Source organism: Schistocerca piceifrons, chromosome 2 (genome assembly GCF_021461385.2).
Source record: "Schistocerca piceifrons isolate TAMUIC-IGC-003096 chromosome 2, iqSchPice1.1, whole genome shotgun sequence".
In the NCBI taxonomy this organism is placed as follows: Eukaryota; Metazoa; Arthropoda; class Insecta; order Orthoptera; family Acrididae; genus Schistocerca; species Schistocerca piceifrons.
The window spans coordinates 529,642,770-529,668,566 of NC_060139.1; the positions used below are offsets into that span (position 1 = coordinate 529,642,770).

The following is a 25,797-nucleotide window of genomic DNA, read 5'->3' on the forward strand; positions in this document are numbered from 1 at the left end:
TGCTTACAGGATTATATTGACTTCAGTGGTACTAGGGAGGTTAAAAGTGTATGTATTTTTTCATTGAATGAATGCCGTTAATAACTGAAATTCAAAAGTCAGTGTCTGTTAATCGGAAAATCATGGCATCAAATGGAATTAAAAATTATTGAGCAACATGTGTAACTACCCGACACCTTATATACGAGGTCGTAGGTCATCTTCCATTTAATCCCGATTTGGCCTCATCCGCCCTTCATCGGGTTCCAAACTCGAAGGAAACTTTCGAGAATTTCACTTTGATAGTGATGAAGCAGTTGAAAATTGTTCAAACGGCTCTAAACACTATGGGACGTAACATCTGAGGTTATCAGCCCCCTAGAAGCGGCGAAAGTAGAAGTAAGATTGCAGCCTTTTCAGCTAAGTCAGACATTCTACACTGACGATATCAAGAAACTGTTATCTCGTTGGTATAAACAAGGTGCCTATGATGAGAAATAAACATATACACATAAATAATAAGGGTGTAAATGTTAATTAAAATTTATTTTAATTAAAAAGATTTTTAAGTTTCCACATACAATAATTCGGAGACATTACTTTTCGGCACGCCCTTGTATTTAAGTTTCAATCCAGAAGGGCTAGTAACTGAGACGGTACATGATCACTTTTACTACATCGACAATGTTAACCCGCATCTTGGAGTGATATTTCACAGTTCATTTTGCCTTATTACTTGCAATAAAACCAGACACTATAGTCAGATATGCCACAGTTTCCTCTGGATTACGGATGTTTCAGGTATTAACCAGGCGAGGCAAGGACAAGCCAGGGCGTCAGTCATAAGTCTTACCTGTGGCCACCGGTGTCCTCGTGGCAGTCAATGTGTTAAGGCTGGAATTGAGTATTGGGATTATAGGAGGTCAGCGTGAATGAAGGATGAATTGGATTTGATGTTATTAATAATAAGCCACAGTTTGACAGTAATCACGTCAACCTATAGATAGGGAGTATCTTCTGCAGTTTGAATATAACAGTTGACGTCATGAAACTACACTTTTAATGCGTCAGTATACAACTGTTACAGAAACAAGCGAAAGATGTTTGAGTAAACTAGCTAAGTTCTGATGCTCTTGCAGTTTCTTGGCTCCTCTGGAAACAGCAGATGTCTTCAGTCAGCAGGACAGCCATTTAGTCCTCACTCACTCGCAGACGAATCAGTCTCTTCAAGCTGAGCCCACATAGTTGCAATACTCCTAGTGCCTGGGACAATCTGACAGGTGTGGTTCACACTGACTCCTTGGTCTCACCACGTAAACTGCAAAGAATGGAAATATTTATCATTAACAGTAGCATGTATGAAAATAACGCAGCACGTTTAAATTTACTATTCATACGACAACGGAAAGTCTTCCCCTTTTGTTAGATAGCATGAATTTCACTTTCAGCACTGTGAGAAGATTATGTTATGGTCGTATATCAGTGATAAAATGTGGTTCCTCCTGTATTTTTCTCAGTCCTACATTTTACAAATACATGCTTAATAGGCGGTGAATGTTATTACGAGTGCCGTAATAATGGTGCAAGCGCCGTAACTGTTGACCAGCGTGCTATGTTACCTGATTCCTGTCCTTACTTGCACGATAGCAGAAAGTTGGAAGATGGACAACGGAAGTGCACGTGACGCCTGGCTCATTTATCGAGTTTGAGGATGTCACTAGAACCAAGTTCCTCTAGGAGGGTAACGCTCCTGGCGTGCGAAGCACTCAATAAGCAACACATGTATCCTGTAACATGCCAAACGACGATAACCTCAGGTACATCAGTTTCGTATGCTGGGAACTGATCTGGCGATCCCTGAGTTTGTGATTTGGGGAATGGTGAGCACTGCCGGTCGCCAGCAACCGTATATTCAAAACACTTACTGAAGAAACAGCCTCGGCGACAAAGTTGTGAGCCCAGTATTATGTATTTAGATATTATTGTTTAGCGTGAAATTATTGTTTTGCTTAATTATTTGCTTATGAATAAGATCGGTTTTCACGCCAAGGATACTATTAATTTCATGTAAGTTATCTTGCTCTGAGCTCAGTAGCACATTTAACTTCTCACTTCACATTCCCAGGTTTGTATTTAATATAACACACACACAAGTAAAGACTATCCACTTGCCACCTCCACCCCACCCACGCTATTAATCTCTCTGCACCAAATTTCTTCTTAGAAGCGTTCAATATGAATCCAACAATCCAAGATCGATAGGCTCCAATGACACCATAAACTATTGAAATGGAAGCTTCTGCATCATTTTAGTGCTTCCTCCTCTATTCCACGCGTATTTAGATACTCAGCAGATATCAGGAATGATCATTAGAGAACATGAGCTAAACAGGTATTAAGTTCCTTTCCGAATGAAACTGTCAAAGGTGAACTTAATAACTGGCGCTACCTCAGACTCTCATTAAAAATAAAACTTCGATTCTGTTTTAAGACAGTGTCCGGTTAAAAAGTACAGGGTGATTCAAAAAGAATACCACAACTTTAAAAATGTGTATTTAATGAAAGAAACATAATATAACCTTCTGTTATACATCATTACAAAGAGTATTTAAAAAGTTTTTTTTTTCACTCAAAAACAAGTTCAGAGATGTTCAATATGGCCCCCTCCAGACACACGAGCAATATCAACCCGATACTCCAACTCGTTCCACACTCTCTATAGAATATCAGGGGTAACAGTTTGGATAGCTGCTGTTATTTCTCGTTTCAAATCACCAATGATGGCTAGGAGAGGTGGCCAAAACACCATATCCTTAACATGCCCACATAAGAAAAAATCGTAGGGGGTAAGATCAGGGCTTCTTGGAGGCCAGTGATGAAGTCCAGAACTTTTCCCTTTGCGCAAACACCCATTCTCTGTAAACTGTTTATACCAACGTTTAATACACCACCTATCAGGAGGTTTAACACCATACTTCGTTCGAAATGCACGCTGAACAACTGTCGTCGATTCACTTCTGCCGTACTCAATAACACAAAAAGCTTTCTGTTGAGCGGTCGCCATCTTAGCATCAACTGACGCTGACGCCTAGTCAACAGCGCCTCAAGCGAACAAATGTACAACTAAATGAAACTTTATAGCTCCCTTAATTCGCCGACAGATAGTGCTTGGCTCTGCCTTTTGTCGTTGCAGAGTTTTAAATTCCTAAATTTGTGGTATTCTTTTTGAATCACCCTGTATATCTACTCCAACTGCTCCGAAACCAGTGACTTTGAGGGAAACGAGTACTGCGTACCATGTTTGCAGAAGTCAGGTGTATTCAGATTACCAGCAGTGGCAAGAGACACGATACTATCAGCATTTCGTTCTGTTTCAGGGTGACAGCTCCTCTACGTTTTCTGCTCAGTGATTCTATATCACCTCTTGCAGTACTAAAAACTTTTGAACCTGTTGACCCATAAACCATTTATAAAAATGATTATTGAAGTGTTGGAATAGATGAGCTATCGCTCGGCTGAAATAACACTTTGCGATCACTGGCAATGAAGCTGTCGACCGCTTAGCCTAAGAGACTGCGTGACGGAAATTTCCACCTGGACTGCAATCTCCAATACGGATTACCGACATGTCCTACACAGTAGGTGTGAATTACATTCAGTGGTGAGCTTGCCTTCAGTGAATGCCATTCATTGTTGTATTTGATCACGAGCGGTACCTGCTCAATGCCCTCAATACGTTGCGACTGTCTGTCCAGTGTTCTGTGTGTAGCTGTGAGTGCTTTACGACGGAGCTTACTGATATCGATAAGCAAATAAGCTGAAGTGTCCTGGTATTTCAAGAAGCGTCGCATTGAACATTAATACCAATTACAGAGAAAGCATAATCTGTTTGGGTCTTGCTTACAAAAATAACTTTCTGCTTCTCTCAGTTGAGAGTTCTCATACTGCTATCCGTTTTTGATCATGTAGGTTTTACTCGCTTTGCATATCGCTAAAAATGGTAGCAGTTTTTTTCTCAGTTACACAGCTGCCTTATGTTAAGGGGAAGCTGGCGCAGGACTGCCAGATTCGTGACATCAGAGACATATCATTAAGGGCACATTCTTCTATTTTGAGGGAACAGTGCCATCCCAAAGGGACAATGGCGACCTCCTAAGGGGAATGGTAGCTACTTACAGCAATGGTACTCACTTAGCACTTAGTCAAGGGTGATGATACATTATGTCCCATGTGTGTCTGTGAGTATTGACGAAAAACAAGAGACAGGAAATAGTTGAACTTTTTCGCAAAAAGATGTGAGAGGCGACCGTCAATAGTGAGATGAGTGTGAACGTATACATGTGTGAGGTGAATTTAATGATGAAAATTAAATGACGAGACAGTAAAGAGAGTAATTTAATGAGAAATTTGTTACAATTCCAGGAAAAATTGATTGCTAATGACGTAAGTACTTAAGGCGTAGGTATTATATTTGACACAAGAAATACATAGGTGTGTGTGTGTGTGTGTGTGTGTGTGTGTGTGTGTATGTTTTTGTGCTAAGAGTTTCCATCGTTTCTTAACTCGCATGAGCAGCAATTAACTGACGCACTTGAAAATTTCAAAGATTCTGTGAGGTTTGTGGCCCTCGTATTCTAGTCAAAGTAATAATGTGCGTCCATAATGAGCCTATGTGGTTGTCACAGTGTATGTTGCTTGACTTTGTGTGCTGCAAGTCAAAATCCGACTCCTTCCATCGGTGGGTGAAACAGTAATATCGGGATATGGGCGTGGGGATCCAGGGGTTCTCGAGATGGGTGCTAGTCAACATCGCCAGCCATCGGTTGCTGTAATTTGTGTGCTTCAACCAGTATCATTGAGTTGCAAAGGAGACACATTTTATGACACAGAAGATGGAGATATTCGCTTAACGGCATGTATTGTGAGGTACGCACAAGCTATTTTAAACAAAATAAGGGATAACTTCTGAATGCTTGTACGTGTGAATGCTGAGGCGAAACAGTTGACCTCTGGAGAACATGCTATACGCCAATTCTTCAGTAGCAAATCGGGATTCTCTTCTGGTGTGTTTTATCGAACTAACGGTACCCGCTATAATAAAACCCACTTCGTTTCTGAAACTAGCAATTCTCACTGTGGGTTGTGTCTGCGGAACGGACAAAAATACTAAAATGAAAGAGCGGAGGTAGAACGTTCGCCCGATCAAGCATGTCTGAGAGAAAGTATAAGGAAACGTCAATTAATACAGAAAATTTTTAAAGTAACATAATAATAATTTTATAATGTGTCAGTGATCTGTGTACGTAAAGGTTTTAATAGTTCGGATAGGACACTTATATGCGTTAAATGCCTAAGAAAGATCCTCTTCCGTTGTCATGTAAATAGCGCACCAAGTGCCAAACATAAGAAGAAGTACGAAAAACTGAGAAAATCCAATATAGGCGACCTGCACTAAATTAAATTCGTGATTCAAGTAAAAATATGGCGGCATGTTGAGATATAATGAACATAGAAAAATTGTAGAAAAATCACTATTAGGCGCATTTGCGCCTTGTAATGGTAGAAGTTGATCGAGTTCTGGAGAAAATAGCCAGAGACCTCATTAGAAAATGCGCCACTCTGTGGTTGGACGGGCACTTTTCCAATAGATCTTGCTCTATTAGACGGTCTCACACACTCTTCTAGCTGCTGACATTACAGGACACACTCTTAAAATTCGCCTCTGTGTCCGTAGTACTTTGTCACTAGAAAGACATAGTCTCGTTGAAAACAAGAAAGACATCTTTATGAAGGGCACTAACCTCTTTAAAACAGACATCAGCTGTATTATGCTGCTACATTGCATGTAATAATCGAAACCTTTGGCGTCGGTGTTAGCCTATCGTTCAATTACATTACATGTCCTCAGAATTAGACGGGGTGATTTTTTCCACCGTGTACAAACTCTAGGGATTGATCGATAAGAGGATACGGACCAAAAACGTCTAATTAATTTATTTCCGGTAATGCATGGTTCTCATGCTAAAGACCATTAATTCAATCGTACATTCTTACAGAGACTGCTGTACCACCTAGTGACAGTTACAGTATGCACGGTTTCCTCCTAGAGGGCGGCATTGTTCCTCATAGGTCATGTCTTAGCACACTCGCCTGTCATAGTAATTGGTAATTCTGAGCGCGATGCACTTCTGTTGCTTACTCACCTTTTTGTGGACATGATACAACGTTGTACACAATGGCTCCGTATTCGAATCTAGAGCTTGCCGACAAAATGGTTCAAATGGCTCTCAGCACTATGGGACTTAACTTCTGAGTTCATCATTCCCATAGAACTTAGATATACTTAAACCTAACCAACCTAAGGACATCACACACATCCATGTCCGAGGCAGGATTCGAACCTGTGACCGCAGCAGTCGCGCAGTTCCAGATGTAGCGCCTACAACCGCTCGGACACTCCGGCCGGCAGCATGCCGACTTTGTATTTACTTACGGAAAGGCGAATGACAACGGGCGGCAGGCAGCAAGGTTGAATCACGAAACCTATTCCTTCCGACGACAACGACAGTATTCCGTGTTTGCAAGAGTGCTTCGCCGTTATTCTGAGACAGGGTCGTTTCAGGAAGCCGAAAATTATGACAGACGTGCCAGAAACATACGGATATCAGACTTGGAGGAAAATGTGATTAACACCGTGAAGATTGACCACCGTGTCAGTACCATGCAGTGGGCCCCTCAGTTCAGGGTAATCCAGACGACCGTGAGGAACGTTCTCCATGACAACTGTTAACTGTCCTTATAACTTACAGCGTGTGCAGGGCTTACTAACAGCAAACATTCCACATCGCGGGCTGTTTTTTAACTGGTCCCTTCACCAGGCAACAACGATTTCGGTATTTGTGGCATCCATCCTGTTGGCAGAAGATGCTACCTTTACACGGATTGGTATGTTCAACTTCCATAATAGTCATGCGTCCGACTGCATGCATAACTCCCATGGAATGGTGATATCGAATCATCAGCATCGATGATAACAGGCGCCCGCATTTTCGGACCAGTCTCACTTGCATTCCTCCCAATAGGCCACAACTATCTGCGTTTCTTGAAGGTCACTCGCCCCTCCCACCATGCTGGAAGAATTGCCTTTGATGATTAGAAGCGCTCTGTGGCTGCCATATGATGGCGCTCCAGTTCACTTAACCGTTAACGTCCGGACGCATATCAGTCGTGTCTTCACTGCTCGATGGATCGGTCGAAGGGTTCCAGGTGCATGGCCTGCCCGTTCACCTGATATTAACCCGTGCGATTTCTGTTTATTGGACCATCTGAAAAGTATCGTGTATGCAGAGCCCATTCCAGTCGTGGAGATACTAGAGCAGCGTATTCACGCTGCCTTTGACACTGTTCGGAAGCAGTCTGGCTGATGTCAACGTGTGAGACGTAACATGCTACGACACGTACATGCATGCGTTAATGGCACATGAAAACAATATTCAGCAATACTGTAACAGTGGCTGCATGGTACAGCGCGTATTAGACTGCAGTTTCTGTAACAATATATAAATAAACGGTCATCAGCAAGGAAACCACTACCGGGCAAAAGTTCATTAGACCTTTTTTGTTCCGTATCCGCCCATCGATCAAATTGTAGAGTTCGCACACGATGGAAAAAATCACCCCGTGGACACACCACATGAATCCGGTACCTTCATCCATGACTGAGAATGACAAGGGTGAAGAGAGCAAGATGATCAAAATGTCAATTGTTTTGACAGAGACCAAAAGTTTGTAGTAGTGAGTCCTTTCATTTTCCCCAACTCTAGAGGATTCATATTGAGCCAGTGTTGCGCTGTACGATCCCTGCCGAAGTTAATGGACTTCACCTCTGTGCTAGAAACGTGGCAATCTTCTGTTTGTTAATCGGCCAAATATTATTGCACCTCGGACTGGGGGCATTTCCGTCGGCTAATCGTCAGTTTTTTTCGTGATACTTCGCGAGAACACGATGAACAGCTTGATAGTATAAGCATAGCTGCCCTGAAAGCTTCGACTGAAGAAGCGTTTTCTTAACCACTGTACTTGATGACTGCAGTGTCTCAGCCTGCTTCCAATAGCGGCCACGAGAAGCAAAACGCAATAATATCGTAATTGTGTATTAACAAACTTACTATGAATGTAGATTATACAGCTTGTTTTGTAGACATGTCTATCTACATATTAATTACTGCTACAACTACATCATTAACGTTAAGACGACGGTAAATCTGCACAGTTGCACACTTACACTTTATTTTTCTTTGTCTCCGTCTGTTCTACGACGCTTTTACAGAAAAGTTTTAGAATTATTTAGCAAGTTGCTGGTATTATTAAGACTATTGGGACGGTTTAAATACACGACACAACTTTGAAGGACTGTACATTTGAGCTATAGCTTTCTTCTAAACTTACTACAACAGATGAATCTGAAAGCCTTTCAAGGATATACTTAAATTTTTTACCTTTTATGTAAAAGTTGCTCTTGTGCTGACTAGTACGAAGTATGAAGACTAGTATGAAGTATGAACTAGTATGAAGACTATGAACTAGTATGAAGACTACGCTATTTCCCTCTCCTTCTTTCTCGATATTTTGGTCTGGCGTAAGTAGCATGTTTTTACGACATTCTTTATTCAACCTTCACTGGCTCCTAATTTATATGTGAGGCATGTTGCTATTTAGAAACGCCTCAGATTTGGGTTATTTATGCACGGCTTATACGGTTGATTACTAGTACAGTGTATCATCGTCTATAAGTAGCATACATTTCGGTCTGATGGTAGATTGTAGGTGTCTGTCACTAGGAAAGTGAATGCGTGTGTGCACTAATTTAATGTCAACATGATCATTCCGACGAGGTGTAAACCAGTACGTTCACTTACCATTCCCCAATTCATCTAATTCTTCGTCTCTACGTCAACGCATCGCTAAATTTAAAACTTTACTAATATTGTAAGCCTGTTTCTACTTGTTCCTAAGCGTGTGACGGGTATTGTTTATATACACTAATTGCGTTGTTGGCCTTCTACAGGGTACGACGAAAAGGGTGCCTTGCCTACAGCCTTCGAGTGTTTAACTTAGTATAGGTTTGTGCACAATGCTGCAAACACATTCACTGTGGAAATTAACCAAACGTTATTACCACGTCACTCGTAGCAACTTCCGTCGCCTGTTAAAATATCTCTTTTCTTAAATTTTGAAACTTGACGTCGCGTTACACAACATACCACTCATAAAAGAATTGTATAAGATTTAAATAATGCAGCAGATTTAAGGGGAACGCAGATTACTCCCAAAAGTGATTTAAATACGCGCAGCACTTTTCTGTGAATGGTTTTGGTGGAGATTCATGAGGAGTTGCACTTTCATGAAGTGGAGATTCTTGCGTTGCGCACTGTAACGTAAGGGTAGCCACTCTTCCTTGATGATTTGATTTCACTCATATTTTCCCATTCACTGTGGAACCCTTCGCGAAATGTTATACTCAACAATCTGATTTTAACTTGTCCATTTTGAATAGAGAACACCATGTTGTTTGAAGTAATTTACCTTTCCGTAGCTGGTGGTAGCAAGAATAGAGCTTCAACACATTAACATACAAGTAGAAGTTGTTGTCTGACTCTACACAAATGGTATCGTCATCTCCCGTGTACGATGACTTCGCCAAAAATATTCTCTCCGCTGTGATGTTGCTGGTGGCTAGATTGTCACTCGAAATGGTGACGGTGGTAGACTCTTCTGGTTGCCCGTGGACCTCCGCCACTGCTACCAGCGCTGTAAAAATCGATGAACATAATTACAGGCCGCTATTTCGTCAAATGACTGTTAGTGCAACTCTACCACTTAGCACTGAAACACTACAGTATGCTATGTACGTACCAGCTACTAGCATAACAATACTGAGGTGTAGTGCAACTCTACTGACACGTAGCACGAACTCTGCCACTTGCTAACATATCTCCACTATGTGGTAAAGATACTGATGTTGTCTGGTAGTGTGAGTCTGAGAATGATGGTCCTTAAGACATACATGAAAACCACCCCACTACAATCAGGGAAGTTAGAGAATAACGGATCTTTGTTCCATTTATATAGAATATCTGAAGACGTACTCTACCGCAACACGAACAGCATGCAGGCTTTAGTGCAAATAACACAGACGTAGCTATGAAAAGAATTACAGAGCCAGGCTAACTGAAGTAGTGAATAATAAAATCAATTGACTGCCTTGGTTAGACTTCTTTTGCCCAGTGAATTGTTTTCAAGCAGCAGGATATCATTGAAAGTACGTATAATAAAATCTGTTACCTGCTTCATTTCTAGTATATTCGTTCGTCTAATTCATTCGCAGTGTCACATAGCGCATATGCTGGCGAGCTTCTCAGCCACCCAAAGTCATTTTAACCTGGGAGTTGAACGCTTTGACTTGGCTGAGAGGCCGACACTTGTACATGCGACTAAGCCACATTCGGTAGCCACTTGGCTGCCGGCGAGCTAGCGGCTAGTGACAGGATATCGGTGGTTTCCTTCCATGCGTGGAACGGGTGAGCTGAGAGCTAAATTATGCGGAAGGCAGGCGATATTACCTGTAAAATCACTATCTCTATGTATCTTTAACACTGAAGAAAAATTATAATGTTTTACATATTTTCATTTATGTAAACCTGCCAGATCACCATATTCTCCGCATCTACACCATACATGACTGCAGGATGACGTTCTCCATGCCTTACCTTCGGTAAACTGGTGGCATATGTAACGTGAATCGCACACTGATCGTGTATATGTGGTCTTGTAAACCAGACCACATCTCTCACAACTGTATAATGTAAGTAGTCATTAGGTGCAGGATTTCTTTCGGGCGGAAGGGGAACTTGTTGTGACATTACAGCTACGACGCTTAGACCTATTGTGATATTGTTGACTTCGACAGTTAGTTTCACTGAATTTGTGATGTGAATGAGTTCGCCTTATTGGATCTACAATTTTAGGTTATGATGTCATAGTGTTGGCCATACTGGACTTCATGTATCTGAGGGAACCAGGAGGATAACTACACTTGACTTTCATTGACTGTAGATGGACAGGGAAGGGGAATGCAATCATGGGATCGTAAAATGTCCGATAAGAGTCAAATAATCCTTGCCCAGAGGTGTAGCCTGGTATGACTCAGAGGAGAGGGTGAGAAGCTCTTTGAGCATCTATTGCTGAGGTGACAAGTGATGAAGGGGAGCTCACAAATCATCCCTTTCTTCTGGGTGACGGGTGGGGCAGTGCGTCTAAAATGATATGGTCCCCGATGCTGACGACGTAGATGATGTGAAAAGTGGGATATAACTAGTACTGTATCACAACTAATTTGTAATTATTATTAATTATTATTAATATTATCACATCTACTCGTGATTACATGAATTTTGATATGTTGAACTCTGTAGTGAACTATAATTATTTACGAACTGAGGAGTATTTTGTGTTTAATCGATGACAGGAGACTATGTGTTCCAATGACCATCGCCTTTTACTAAATAAATGGGAAATTACGAACTCTAAAGTACAGAACCATGCAAACTTTAGGGGATTGGATAATGTTTGTAATTTGGTTTCATGGTTAAGCACTACTTGAAGGATCCCCGTGTAGCTATTTAACTGACCGGCTAAATTATCATTTCGTTGTAGTATAAGCGTTTTTAAGTTTGCTACATCAGTTATTCAGGAGACTAACGTTCTTTCACCATGTTTAAATAATTATTTTAATACATTTTCTATTTGTTTTAAATTCACGTTAATCAGTGATGCATAGGTAAATTTGGCAAATATATTTTTTATGGAGCTTAGCTAATGGTAAAAAATGAAGGATGTACGTCTCGACCCTAGAATATCGACCCAATATTGCAACCTTGTTCACTGTCTAATCGAATCTCATGGATTATTTTAATTACAGGGAATTAGAACCATTACATCGGAGCATATTCTGGGTGATCAAAAAGTCAGTATAAATTTTAAAACTGAATAAATCACGGAATAATGTGGATAGAGAGGTACAAATTGACACACATGCTTGGAATGACATGGGGTTTTATTAGAACCACAAAAAAAGTTCAAAAAATGTCCGACAGATGGCGCTTCATCTGATCAGAATAGTAATATTTACCGTAAAAAAGTAAGACAAAGCAAAGATGATGTTCTTTACAGGAAATGCTCTATATGTCCACCATCATTCCTCAACAATAGCTGTAGTCGAGGAATAATGTTTTGAACAGCACTGTAAAGCATGTCCGCTGTTATCGTGAGGCAATGGCGTCGTATGTTGTCTTTCAGCATCCCTAGAGATGTCGGTCGATCACGATACACTTGCAACTTCAGGTAACCCCAGAGCCAATAATCGCACGGACTGAGGTCTGGGGACCTGGGAGGTCAAGCATGACGAAAGTGGCGGCTGAGCAGACGAGCATCACCAAACGACACGCGCAAGAGATCTCTAGCAATATGAGGTGTCTTTTTTTTTGTTCTAATTAAACCTCATGTCATTCCAAGCACGTGTGTCAATTTTTACCTCTCTATCTACATTATTCGGTGGTTTATTAAGTTTTCAAATTTATACTGACTTTTTGATCACCCGGTACGTCACTCTAGTCGTCATTAACTTGACCTATCAAACAATAGTGGCGTGCACCACAGAGTCCCCATGGCCAAGGCGAATCTCGCAGATGAAATCCGTTCGACGAAAGTAGAATACTCTTGTCACTGCGACTGGGAGTGCGAATCTCGAGCGTATTATTGCCTGCATTGCCTGCACCAGCAACAAACGACACATCCTCACAAGTAGAGAAAATCTTTCGTAAGCTCCTTGGATGAATTCAAATGCTGGAACTCGAAAACACCCCCCAAATGCTCGGAATTCGAACTCCATCCGCCCGCCTAACATCTCGTCTGGTAATTGGTAATGCTGTATATGACAAAAATGGATCACTACTTGAACAGTCTGCAATTCCCTGAAAATAAAAAAGAGAGCATCAACAGCGACAAGCACGGTTTGATCATGTCGGGCAAGTTTTCGATATTAACTTCCTGCATAAATGGGCAAATACAGTAGCCTCTCCAGTTCCTGTTGGATTGTTGTTATCTCACAGTTAAATGGAAAATATTTGCTCTTTCCTCACTTGTGTTTTTGAAGGGGTTCCCTTCTAGCAAGTCAAATGACGGAAATGTAAATTGTCTCCTAGAAATATGTAGTTGCGACTGTCTCTTCCCCACTAAAACTTAGCCAGTTATTTGGCTGAAAAAGTTAGGCTCTTCTTTGGTTCTGACAGCAAACAGACCGCTCTCTCCTTTGTAGTAGAGAATGAAAGTATTGAAAAATCTGTAAGCCCATCTCCTTATGATCATGTAACTGGTATCTGACTGAAAAGAACTAATACCTCCAATTGGATGACTGTAACAGTTTTTCCCTCCTCGTCAAGGTAAAGAACGGAACCTATTATAACACAGCTCCTGTAACGTCCTCTGAAAATCACTTGCGTGAAAAGATTTATAGGTACCATTTTTATTTGTTTGGTTTTCTGATATATTTCATACTATAGTTAGGGGCAAAGTAGTAACAGCCTTGCGTGGACAGCCCCACTTATTTGTTATGATCTTCCACATATTATACGATGGAGACAGAGTTATTTCACTACCTAGGTTAAGTCGATGATGCTAATACATACACGATTCCATCACATTAATGTGACCGTCGCCGTTCAGGTCAACGTCTGATAACCACCCACAGACGGTAGGGCTCAGTATTAGCCGTGGAGGCTCTATAAAGTGTGCCAGGGAGACGCGGAGGATAGTGCATGTGAACGACAGCTATGGAGATGTGTATGGGTGAACACACATGCAACTGTTGAGCAACTGACCGCTCAGATGACCAAGGGGCTACCAACAGTGTCTGCTCAACGATCTTCCAGTGAAAGTTGCTATGTATCATCGTCCTCAGTAAGTGCTTAATTCGTGCGCTCACGAAGGCAGTCGTTCATCGGCGACGAACGCTAGACTTTGCGCTCCAGTACCGTAACCTGACCTACTTTGAGCGGCCGTTTCAGATTAATGACGTTTTATGCTCCATCAGTTATATGGCACTTGGCGTGTACGGCGTGGGACGTCTCAAGGCCAACACCCTGCTACGAGAGTGAGGGAGCGTTATGGTCTGGGAAATGTATTCTCATGGGTGATTTCGTCATTCTGGAAGGAATAATTATCAACATTAGCATGTTTTGCTGCTTGGCGACCATGTCCAGCCCTCCACACAGTTTATTCCTCTTTGGCACGATAGCATCTACCAAAAAGGCAATGTAACCTCTCACGGTTGGATCTGTAGCTTGTTCTTGATACGACTGGACATGAATCCTTGTGTTTTTTGCGATGAGAACTTAATATGGTAGCTTTAGGGCTGATGTACTTCTCTTTATACACTGTGATCAAGAAATATGTTCCGTGTAAACGCAGCTTGATTTTATTTCGCAACTGTTTCTTTCAATATTAGTTGTCAATTACATTACGTTGTTTTCTGTAAATAATATAAGAGTTTTTTCATTGTGCTCGCTTTCTACCACAGCGTCTATTATGTGGTCTGCATTTGACTTTGTAATTGTTACATGATTCTCCGTAGTCCTTTCGTTTATGCTACTTATTGTTTATCATAGTTTTGTATGGTCCTGCCTGCGGTTATCTCCGCCTTTCTTTAATTCTTTTGGAAGCACTTTATTTAGTAACTTGAAATGCATTATTCATTGCGGTTCATTATTGCAGTACCTATTACGTTTCTAAGTGACTCTTATAGTTTTTAAAAAGCATCTGAAACGTAACACATAAAAAATTTGTCAATCAACACACCAAAACATTTCACAGTGGCAACGAAGAATTCGAAGTCTTATGTTACGATTTAAGTTACACAAACACTGTGAATGCAGAGTTAGGTACGTGTCAATCTCTGGATTTTGAAAGTGACATGATATGCATAAGAATGTATTCCGAAAACATTATCCTAGGACCGCAGACCATACATTCGAAAATTATTTGATTGCAATGAAGACATGAAAAGACGACCGCATGGGAAATGCCACAGAATAACACACACGAAGACAGATGATCTAAAACTTACGTTCCTTCCTACAACAGCCTAAGGCGGAAAAAAATCCCGAATTATGTAGTGCTACGTCAGCAAAACGTAGTTGGTGTAGTAACTTTATTGATAGTAATTAAAGCGGGATAACTCTTTTTACCATTTCTACAAGAGGTGTAGCGTGCGCGTCTCAGTGTGTATAACTCAGCGTAATATTTACATACTTCTCAAGTGTAAAAGAATTGCAACGCCGTTCACTAACTATCAAAATTCACACAGCTATTAAATGGTTGAGTCATGCGATTAAAACAGTTGCTACAGGCAGGATTTGCGTGAGACTGTTCTGGACGACGTTTCTGAGAAATACCTCCAGCAGTTTAGTTAACAGAAGCGATTCATAGGGAAATTCTTACATGATCTGGTAACAGACCTAAAGTTCGCGAATCGGTTAACATGGAAGAGAAGATCAGTGAACATACGGCTGTTACAAATTCAATGAAAACTGGTGTCAAAAGACCGTTACTGGAGCAATAATATCAGGAAATAAACTGCAGAGTATTTCGGCTGTCAAGATCGAATATTCAGCTTCACTATTTACAAAGATGTGAGACACAAAATGGTCAACTCTACAACCATTGGAAATAGTATCGTAGAACTGTACGTGCCGAGTAAGGTTTCAGTGAAATGCAAAGACCCGTCATGGTTCGAGTGATATGTTACTAAGTTTCTGTCAATACAATAAGAGCTTCGATACACATTTATGTGACTTCGGTGCCTTGTTAAAAAACAAGAGCTGAAAGGAGCCATGAGATTACAGTCACTAGCCGATCTTACCAAAAATCTTAACAATTATAGGTACAGTATATCAATCTATAGCACTTATTCAGTCACTCATTCACCGTACTGGCACCATCAAGACAGATCATGGAGAGAAGGTCAATTACTGATATAGATTTTGAGAAACTGTTTCACCACGGAAGGATGTTTCGCTCAGTTGCTTCAGAATACCCAGCTGGTCGACGTTGATGTAACTGACAGAACAATATAAACTAAAATTATTCAGTAGTGGAAAGGTATCCGTATCTGAGAAGATGTCGATAAGTTCCTGTCTTTCTCTCCTACTAGCAGCAGTTAATTGTAGGTCAAAGGAGCGACGAAGCATTCAAAACGATTTGAAATAGCACACATGATTGAAAACCTGCTCGTTGACTTTACAGAATAAATGAACCCCCTTTACACACACGGATGATGACATTTTTAAAGGAGGAACGTCTCATCCACTAAAAACCAAATGGATTCTGCAAACAGAAATCTTGCGATACTCATCAGCTCTGAATCATAGTGTGCCCAATGTAGCCCACATCGATGCCTTGTTCCATGAATTATTCCGAACGTAATTCGATACGGTTCCGAAATGGCATTTAGCGGATAATTTACGAGAATACTGTGTATCGGACCAGATTTTTGATTTTATTCGCTAATTCACTGCCGATATAACTCAACACATCTCTCTCAATAAAAGAAAATTTATAGTCGGAAAGATAACTTCAAGGGAACCACAGCGAGCTGTGATATGCCTGTATCTGTTCACAATATACACGATGTAAAATTAGGATTCCATACTCTGGGAGGTGATAGTTTGCATGAAAACGTAAGCAAAATGTCCGGAAGACATGGGCTCTAAGAAGTATACTTTCAGCTCGACCACTTCTTGACACTATGAACCGTATACACATTTTAGGGTAGGTGCATCAGCGAGAAAATGGAAGCCTACTATTTCACAAGGGAAATACCAAACTTCATTTTGATCACCTCCTTTATAGATGGGACACTAATGCAGGTCGTACGTAATACCTTGACAAAGTACAACACATTGCCTCACGTACTTGGCAGCCACTTTATTTCATGACTTGAAAAACCATTTCTGAAACAATATGCGTTTATGTATTTTCTCATAAATCAGATGGTATGGAAATGTAATACATGTTGGAAGAATAAATAAGAAATAATTATGTCAAGTCGTTGTAGTATATACTCTGGCAATGTCAGGGATATTATATTCGCACGAAACGAGGCATAGATATCATGAAACAATAATATCGTTGGATGAGAGAGCCGGCAGAGATTACTTGTGAAGCATCTGTCCTGTGTTGGAGACGCGTGTGTTGGCGCGCAAATGCCAAATGGATATTGTGGTGTAAATGGCGTTATAATAAGTGGGAAGACAAAATAAAAGTGAGCGAGCACATGTACAAGCGTAGTACATTGACGCAAGAGGGCTTTTAGGATTAATGAAGAGAGTCGTGTGGCCCACGTTTATCCAAGCTCATCGCTAATCAAGAAGAGCCTACAGTCAATACTGATATTTATTATAAGAATTACATCGTGCCACAAGCAGCTCATAGCAAATTAAGATCTGGACAGTATTTGTATTGTAGTGTGATAGGCATGCCATTGTAATAGTAGTTTTCTTGGAACATTAGACTGGTCTAGTCAAAGCAAAGCCTATTGATCCAACCCATTAACCATCAATGTTGTCCTATCCCCTCACCGTAATTTCCGAGAAAGTCATAAGCGAAAAATATAGTGAAAAGAAAAAAGAATCCGTTAAATTAACAACTCATTTTCAATGAAGTAATATTGTAATAGAAAGCTGTAGTAACTATAGTTGTTCATATAATGCAGCACTGCTATGATAACGCAGACACTCAGTTCAAACTAAACGTGATACAAGTGCAATACATGTTTCGGTGACAAAAGTATGCTTGCCTGGCCATCTTGCAGCCAATGTAATTTTATGATTTTATTTGGTTTTCTCTAATGACGTAACTCTTCGTAACATCAGTATTCACAAATAGTTGTTGCTTTGAAAGAAAGTTTCTATGGCATTATTGTAACAGTAAGTTATAACAATATTAACCACTTCTGGTCACCACATTTTCAGATAGACAGCATTACCGTGACACAGTACAGTTTCTATGAAGTGTTGCAAGTCCTAATTAAACTTACTATTAAAATTATTGCACCACAAATGAACGGCTTTAGTGTTCACTTTACGGGTATCTTCTACATCTAAGTTCGCGCAAGTGTATTTTGTTTATTTGCCGCTTTAACTTTCATGTCGAGTATTTGTGTGAATTCAGTGACATTAGCTATTTACCAAATGCAACTTTCCCTCCTTTTGGAGTAGGTGAAACTTTTCTTCTGATTTCTACATTCATTCAAACAATTCTGGGATACATAATTCCTGATAACTACAGTAAGACCATAACTTTTCGCCATTTTTTTCCATTTCTATCGTCATTGGACACAGTAAACATTAGTCCGGTAACAATTGGTTTGTAACTGTCTAAATTCTATTGGTACGCGTTATCGGTATGCATTGGTCTTCGTATTAGATGTCTTGTTTCTGTTAATTGTGGAACAGCAGTTTTACACATAGGTGAGTATATGTCAGTTGTGTGTTGTTACTCAACAACAATGTATGGTGGTCCCATTTGTTTACCCAAATGTTTACTGCATTCTGTGAATGATGCGATTGAACAACAGCTTACAGTAGACGAGATAAGCTTCAGAATAGCGGAGATGAACAAGTGTTCAATCCTAATGAGGTATGCATTTTAGATAGTTACGGTATCTTTTCCTTTCTTTGTTTCGAACCAAACAATAGTTTCTCAAAACATGGAACACTTTCTTTAACACTCTGTATACAGATGATCTTGTGATGACGACGGAAGGTCCATAAGATATATCGCGGACGACACTGTTGTCTTTAGCGAGGTTGCTACGTCAGAAGACTGTAGGAAATTGGAAATCTGCAGAGGATCGTTGATAGGTGGGGGTGCTGGAAGTCTACCCTGAATGTAATTAATTATAAAGCACTGCGCTTAAACACGTGAGGAAACACACAACAGTCAAGTTAAACTATTGGCGAAGATTCACTGGAACGAGGAAATACCAAGGATTAATTGACCGAAGCGATAAGTGGAACAACTGCACAAAACAGACTGCAGGATAAGCAGTTGCATGTCTTGAGATTTATTGGAAAGTTCTTAAGGAATAAAATTCGTCAATGAAAGAGACGGCTAACATTCTGTAGATTCCTGTGTACTGCTCGCCCGTCTTGAATCTGTAGGACAGACTGAGAAGGTAGAGAAAATACAATGAAGAGTGATCCTTTTTATCAGTGAGTGCGAGAGTTTTACGAAGGTGCTGGACGAGATCAGCCTGCTTATCGTCAAATCAATATTTAGCGACAGTAACAAAATTGCTACGGCTGTGCCTAACACTGATATATTTTTTTATTGAAGTTGGTTAATTATAGACCATTTACAACCTAAGTCGAGGGTAAAATCTTTGTCTTTTTATCTCCCAGATCTTCTTCGTGCATTCGATGATGACCTGCCTCTGTTTATTCTATCATGATCCTTTGAGGTAGTGAATTTCGTCGTTGGACAGGATATTTTGCAGTATTGATTAGGAGTCTGGATCTTTCCGTAGTCTGTATGGTAACTTCTAGAGACCTTTCTTGTCTCCTCCAACCATCTAGTGGTGTCTTTTAACTTGTAAGTGAAATAAAAGCCTTTTTCACTATCGTATTTTCATTCATTCTCTAAATATGATCGCAAGACTTTAATCTCCTTCTTCTTATTGTATGTGTGAATGTTTCTATGTTTCTGTATTCATCTTATCGTCTTCATCCGGTTGTAATCCTTGTTCTTGCGTGTTCCTAAAAGATATCTGTGTGTTCGTATCCGGAATTCAGATTCGTAAAGTTTTTACAGTATAATTGATGTAGCGTAGCTTTTAATTTTTGCCTGGAATGATACTGATCTTTTATTATACCAGTTTTGGGTGAATGTACGCTAACTCCATTTTCTTTAATCTTTCTTTACCTTTTGTCTTACCGACCCATTCGATAGTGTCCATTCTCACAAATGCTGAAACATATCAGCTACTTTGATGTTTCCGTGTTTTGTTTGTACTTATTTTTCTATGCCGTGTCTATATTCAATGTATTCGGTTTTCTGATACGATATTAGTTATCAGGTATAATCTGTAATTTTGTGAAGTGTTTCCCTCATTATCTTTGCATCTTTTTTCTCCTTTGAAACATCGTCAGCAAAAGAGAGATATTTAATCTCAAAACTTTCTCTGCCATGTCCTAGATGGACTCCTTCCATGTTTTTCTCTTGCCGTTCTTTATCCCACTCCCTGATACCTTGTCTAAGACCAGAATGAAGTCAATCTGTGAGAACCCATCGTCTTGCCGGACTCCTGTGTTAATTCTACAAATTTAACTTCCTAAGATGTGTCTGTGCGTGTCTGTCTGTCTGAGTAACTGTTTGGGCCGCCCGCTGTGGCCGAGCGGTTCTAGGCGCTTCAGTCCGGAACCACGCGGCTGCTACGTTCGCAGGTTTGAATCCCGCCTCGGGCATGGATGTGTGTGCGGTCCATAGGTTAGTTAGGTTTACGTAGTTCGAAGTCTAGGAGACTGATGACCTCAGATGTTAAGTCCCATAGTGCTTACAAGGGAACCTCCCAATCGCACCCCCTGCAGATTTAGATATAAGTTGGCACAGTGGATAGGCCTTGAAAAACTGAACACAGATCAATCGAGAAAACAGGAAGAGGTTGTGTGGAACTATGAAAAAAGTAAGCAAAATATACAAACTGAGTAGTCCATGCCGTGGTCCCTTGGTTAGCGTGAGCAGCTGCGGGATGAGAGGTCCTTGGTTCAAGTCTTCCCTCCAGTGAAAAGTGTACTTTCTCTATTTTCGCAAAGTTATCATCTGTCCGTTCGTTCATTGACGTCTCTGTTGACTGTAATAAGTTTAGTTTCTGTGTTTTGCAACCGCACCGCAAAACCGCGTGATTAGTAGACGAAAGGACGTGCCTCTCAAATGGGAACCGATAACATTAGATCGCAAGGTCATAGGTCAACCGATTCCTCCACAGGAAAACACGTTTGATATATTCTATACGACACTTGTGACAGCATGTGCGTCACATGACAGGAATATGTTGTCGACCCACCTAACTTGTACACTTGGCGAATGGGTAAAAGGATTCTTCTACCTTGCCCCATTTAGGTTTTCTTGTGGATGTGATAATCACTCCCAAAAAAGTGATGAAAACATAAGAGTGTCACATAAACTGCAACAAATGAATGCATCAGTATCACAGTCGCACAGTTTTCCCTGTGCTCTGTCAAAACATATGTTTTTAACGTTTTCAAATTTTTCAGTATGTAGACCGTCACATCCTGCATATGTCCAAGCAAATCTGAACATGTCCTGGAATTTTGGAGACGGACGGACGGACAGATAATAATTGTCTGGAAATAAAAAATTAATCTCTTCACTCGAGAGAAGACTGGAACCAAGGACCTCTCATTCCGCAGCTACTCACTCTAACCGCAGGACCACGGCGCTCCTCAGCTTTCACTATCCTTGATGTTGCCCATCTTGGGCATGGACAACTCAGATGGTATATTTTGCTATTTTTTTCATAGTTCCACACAACTTCTTCCTCTTTTCTCGATTGATCTGTGTTCAGTTTTCAAGGTGTATCCACTGTGCCAACTTATAACTAAATCTGGGAAGGGGGGGGGGGGAAGGTGCGATGGGGAGGTTCCTTTGTTAGAGCCATTTTTTAATTGTCTGGTGGTTTTGCCGATATCATCTTCTTCCATTGTTAGGAACATTGTCTGTGCCCCCAAGAATTATGCCTTGACCTGGAGTGGGGCTCTCATCATTCAGTGATCCAGACTACAAATGCAGTACAGTCCAATTCTAATAGCTGGTCGCTTGGTAATAGGATAGAGGCACCCAATTCGTCAGCAACGTGGGAGCTGAGGTGAAGATAGTCAGCGGTTTCTGGGGCGAATGAAGATGTTGTTCTCAAGGGCAAAAAAAAGGCGGACGTGTCATTTTCACCGACAGTGACACCTCAACGTTAGTAAAACTGGCGAGGACATACCTCAGTACGTCGGATATAGCGGAACAGGCAACCCACCAAGCAGAAAAAATTCACGTCGTTCTTGACTTGGAACAAGCGGCAACGTAGTCAGCGACTCTCTACATGCTGACGACGGCTGCAAAAATGAGCAGCGTCTGTTACCAAAGTGGTCGGCTATGAAAGACGTCTGTTGCCCTGTTGGGAGGCCTGTTAAGAACCATCTAGCTGATCTAAGAAAGATGTAACATCCTACGGTGGGGCTAACACACCTTACTAACTTACTTTCAACGAAGAAATTATGTGAAACACTGAACGGAAAAATACTCGAGGAGGTAAATAATATATAATCACTAGAAACGGGCCATCAGGTTTTGTAGAGCCTAGAACATCATGCAAGGAAGAGCCTGGGCTTACTAGAACTTCTCATTTACAGTCTAAGAAAAAACATTGTGATAGAATATGATGCGTTTAGTTTTCAAAAATTGGTTCAAATTGCTCTACGCACTATGGGATTTAACATCTGAGGTCATCAGTGCCCTAGACTTAGAACTACTTAAACCTAACTAGCCTAAAGACATCACACACATCCATGCCCGAGGCAGGATTCGAACCTGCGGCCGTAGCAGCCACGTGGTTCCAGACAGTTTCGTTTTCCACAACTGCTTTCTGCTTACCAGTTTTTAAGGCAAGGTGCTAGTTCTTTTAGAAAGCGAATTTTTTATGTCAATAGTATATTATCTACAGGTATTCTTTGTTACAAACTACCAATCCCTCAGCATACAATAAGAGATTACTACTGACATTGTCTAATAGTCGTAGCTATATACCATATTCACGGCTCAGTCATTCCACTGGTTTGACATTCTTCATCCCTTCCTAACTTACGTTACCCTCTTCGTTTGCGAACTTGTAAAATCCACCTTACTTTGTAGTATGTTTCGCATTATTTTCATCTGCAAGTGGCACTACAAATCTTCCCTTCGATTGCTCACTAGAATTCCCAGTTTGCTTCTCATGGGTATATAAGAACTAGTCAGCGAACATTAACACTTGTAACTGCTTGGGGATTACTCTCAACCACTGAAACTTTTCAAATGGACAACACGAACACCGTTCGTCACGTATCTGTGAACTACCATCGTTCGCGAGCGCAAGGAAATGAAAAATCTTCCTAGAGCACTCTCAACACACTAAGCTGTCTTGCATTCTGACCTTTACTTCGTGAATTGCGGCAATTAACTGTTCTATTTCGACCGTAGAAGATTTTTCAAGTGGATTAATACACCTTAAATTATGTAAAATGTAGGTAAGAGAAAAGAGGTTTACGTTGAACGGAAGTTTATAAATTCTGCCGATACTTACCAGCAACAAGCAACAGAGCAGCCTTCATTGTACTCGACAAGAGCTATAACTGCTCTCTGCGTTATATTTTCATTTATATATGTTTAAGCACCCGACGGCATCATCGATTGTTATCGTAAGTTCCCTTCTGATTTTCCGTTCCATGAACTGTGGTTGCGGCAACTAGCAGCACATTGACTTTCCTAGTACTTGAAAGGGTCTGTTATCGTTCGCTGTGTCAAAGTTACCACCACTACATTAACAGCGGTCAAAAACACTGATGACCATACTGGTCGTGTTTTCGCTCTTTTTCCTTTCTTTTGACTTGTGTATCGCTGTAGTAGAGACGAGCAAACGAAAAGGCATGTGTCCACGGAAATCAACTGCCACGGCTCATCTACGCAACTGAATTGATATTTCATACACGTGTTAAGGGCTGCACTCGGCATACCCGCAGTGAGAAGAGAAATTTTTGCTAAAGTGAGTTTCTGGTAATTGCTAATAATGCTGTTTAATATTAATAAAACGCAATTATAAATTTTTTATTGTTTGTAGACGCAAGGTTCCGTTTTGTGCTGCATTTGTAATTGTTTCGCGTTCTACACGTTTAAATCGTGTATAATATAGACATATATCGCACTGGACTAAATTTGGGATCGTTCTATCATTCGTTAAAAAATAATTCTGCTTGTAAAGGGTAACAAACCCACGCCTACTGTAGACACTAGCCGTCATATGAAAGACCAGCCGAGCATCATTTGTTAGGATTGAGTCCAGCTACACAATGCAAAACAGAAATTGTAGATATCTTCTGTAACTCTAGAGAAAGAGCACGTAACGACGCTTAGGAGAGACATCCGGTATAACGTATGGAATACTGCGTCGGTCGTGCGCCATAATAAGTAATAATTTAACAGAATACCATGTTGTGAGTGGGAAAATAAGAAAACCTTAACCTAGCGGAGCAAATTTTGTAATGTAGAAAAAGACTGTAGCACATAAAAAGTGGATAAGAAATAAGGAAGTATTTTAAACATAAAATATCCAGCTGGCTAGAAGAGTAATTGTGTAATTTGTTTTCGAATTATAATCCTGTCCGCTATCAATTACATAGAGCGGAAGCCACACAAGGAACGGCTTTCAGATATAGTGCCGATGATTCACATCTAACAGCTTGCTCGCTAGAGGTACACATACGCACGTAACACGACAAATTTTTATTTGGTTTGGTATTTAGCATAAATGGCGTTTTAGTTATATATGTAATAAATTCTTTCACGATGAAGTAAATTATGTCTTTAGAAAAAGAAAGTAAAATAATTTTTAAAGGCCTTTAATCTTGTGCACAGAGATTTTGTGGCCCATGCAGAGCGAAGACCAGAAATTTGTGGTGTAACTTCACTAGAATAAGGGATCGGTTGGTAGGACATTTCCTGAGGCATCAAGGGATCACCGATTTAGCATTGGAGGGCAACGTGGATGGTAATAATCGTGGAGGGAGACGAAGAAATGAATACACTAAGCCGATTCAGAGGGATTAAGGTTGCAGTAGGTACTGATAGAAGAAGAAGCTTGCACAGGATAGAGTAGTATGGAGAGCTGTATCAAACCACTCTCTGGACTGAAGACCACAACGACAACAAACCACAATTTATATTTAATTATATTTACATTTAAGTAATTTTTATTTATACAAGTTATTATTATATAATTTATAATAGATACGTTCTCCCTTAGAAAGTTGTGGCGTCTATAAGATTTTCAGTGATACCTGATCTTTTCACTACATACGACAAACAGGACGCGCTTTTACAACAAGATGTAATGAACACCTTTTAAGATAAAAGTTGTACTAGCCCCAAAAATTCGTCTTGTGAGACCATCTTCTGATTACATATCACGTGTCTAAAGCCATTCCTGATATCAACTTCTTGCACACCGAGAAGAAACGGCGTAGATTAAATATTCTTGAAAAATTAGGGATTATTAAACATGTTTCTCCAAATGATAGCCTCATTCTCAATGATCTGCTGCAGTTGCGTAACAAAAATTTCTTCAACGGTATAAAGCCGTTGCTTGACATTTAATTTCGGGTCTCCTCTTGCAGTTAACCGAAATGTTTTTTTCCATCTGTCGTTTCCTAATTTTTCATTTATTAAAAGGTTTATTGGTTGTATTTCATGTTATATCGTTTTTTTACAGAATGCGTCATTTAGCCCTTTCTGTATTTTCTGTAATGACGTTTTTATGCTTCAAACTGTACTTCTAAGACCTGATGTAGACTAAATGTTACTTTATCTGTGACTGTTAAACAAAACATTACCTTTTCCATCATGTACTGAATAATATTCTTTACAATTTTCTCCTGTCTACAT

The 25,797-nt window shown here is 40.3% G+C and overlaps 1 protein-coding gene across 1 annotated transcript; it reads right to left on the reverse strand.

The window, feature by feature from the left end:
• Positions 1–1,016: 1,016 nt before the first annotated feature.
• On the reverse strand, positions 1,017–23,486 carry LOC124777702. The gene is made up of 3 exons (XM_047253197.1): positions 23,444–23,486; positions 9,565–9,789; positions 1,017–1,297 (listed from the first exon to the last, which is right to left on the reverse strand). The coding sequence occupies exons 1-3, from the start codon at positions 23,469–23,471 to the stop codon at positions 1,236–1,238; spliced, it is 315 nt and encodes a 104-aa protein (XP_047109153.1). The 5' UTR covers positions 23,472–23,486; the 3' UTR covers positions 1,017–1,235.
• Positions 23,487–25,797: the final 2,311 nt, after the last annotated feature.

What these genes read in the sequence shown, in the direction of transcription:
- LOC124777702 (XM_047253197.1), bottom strand. Translation starts at nt 23,471, where the DNA reads ATGAAGGCTGCTCTGTTGCTTGTTGCTG. An exon ending in TGCTCTGTTGCTTGTTGCTG is followed by an intron (nt 9,790 to 23,443) that starts GTAAGTATCGGC and finishes CGATTTTTACAG; the next exon opens with CGCTGGTAGCAGTGGCGGAG. An exon ending in CTACCACCAGCTACGGAAAG is followed by an intron (nt 1,298 to 9,564) that starts GTAAATTACTTC and finishes CATTCTTTGCAG; the next exon opens with TTTACGTGGTGAGACCAAGG.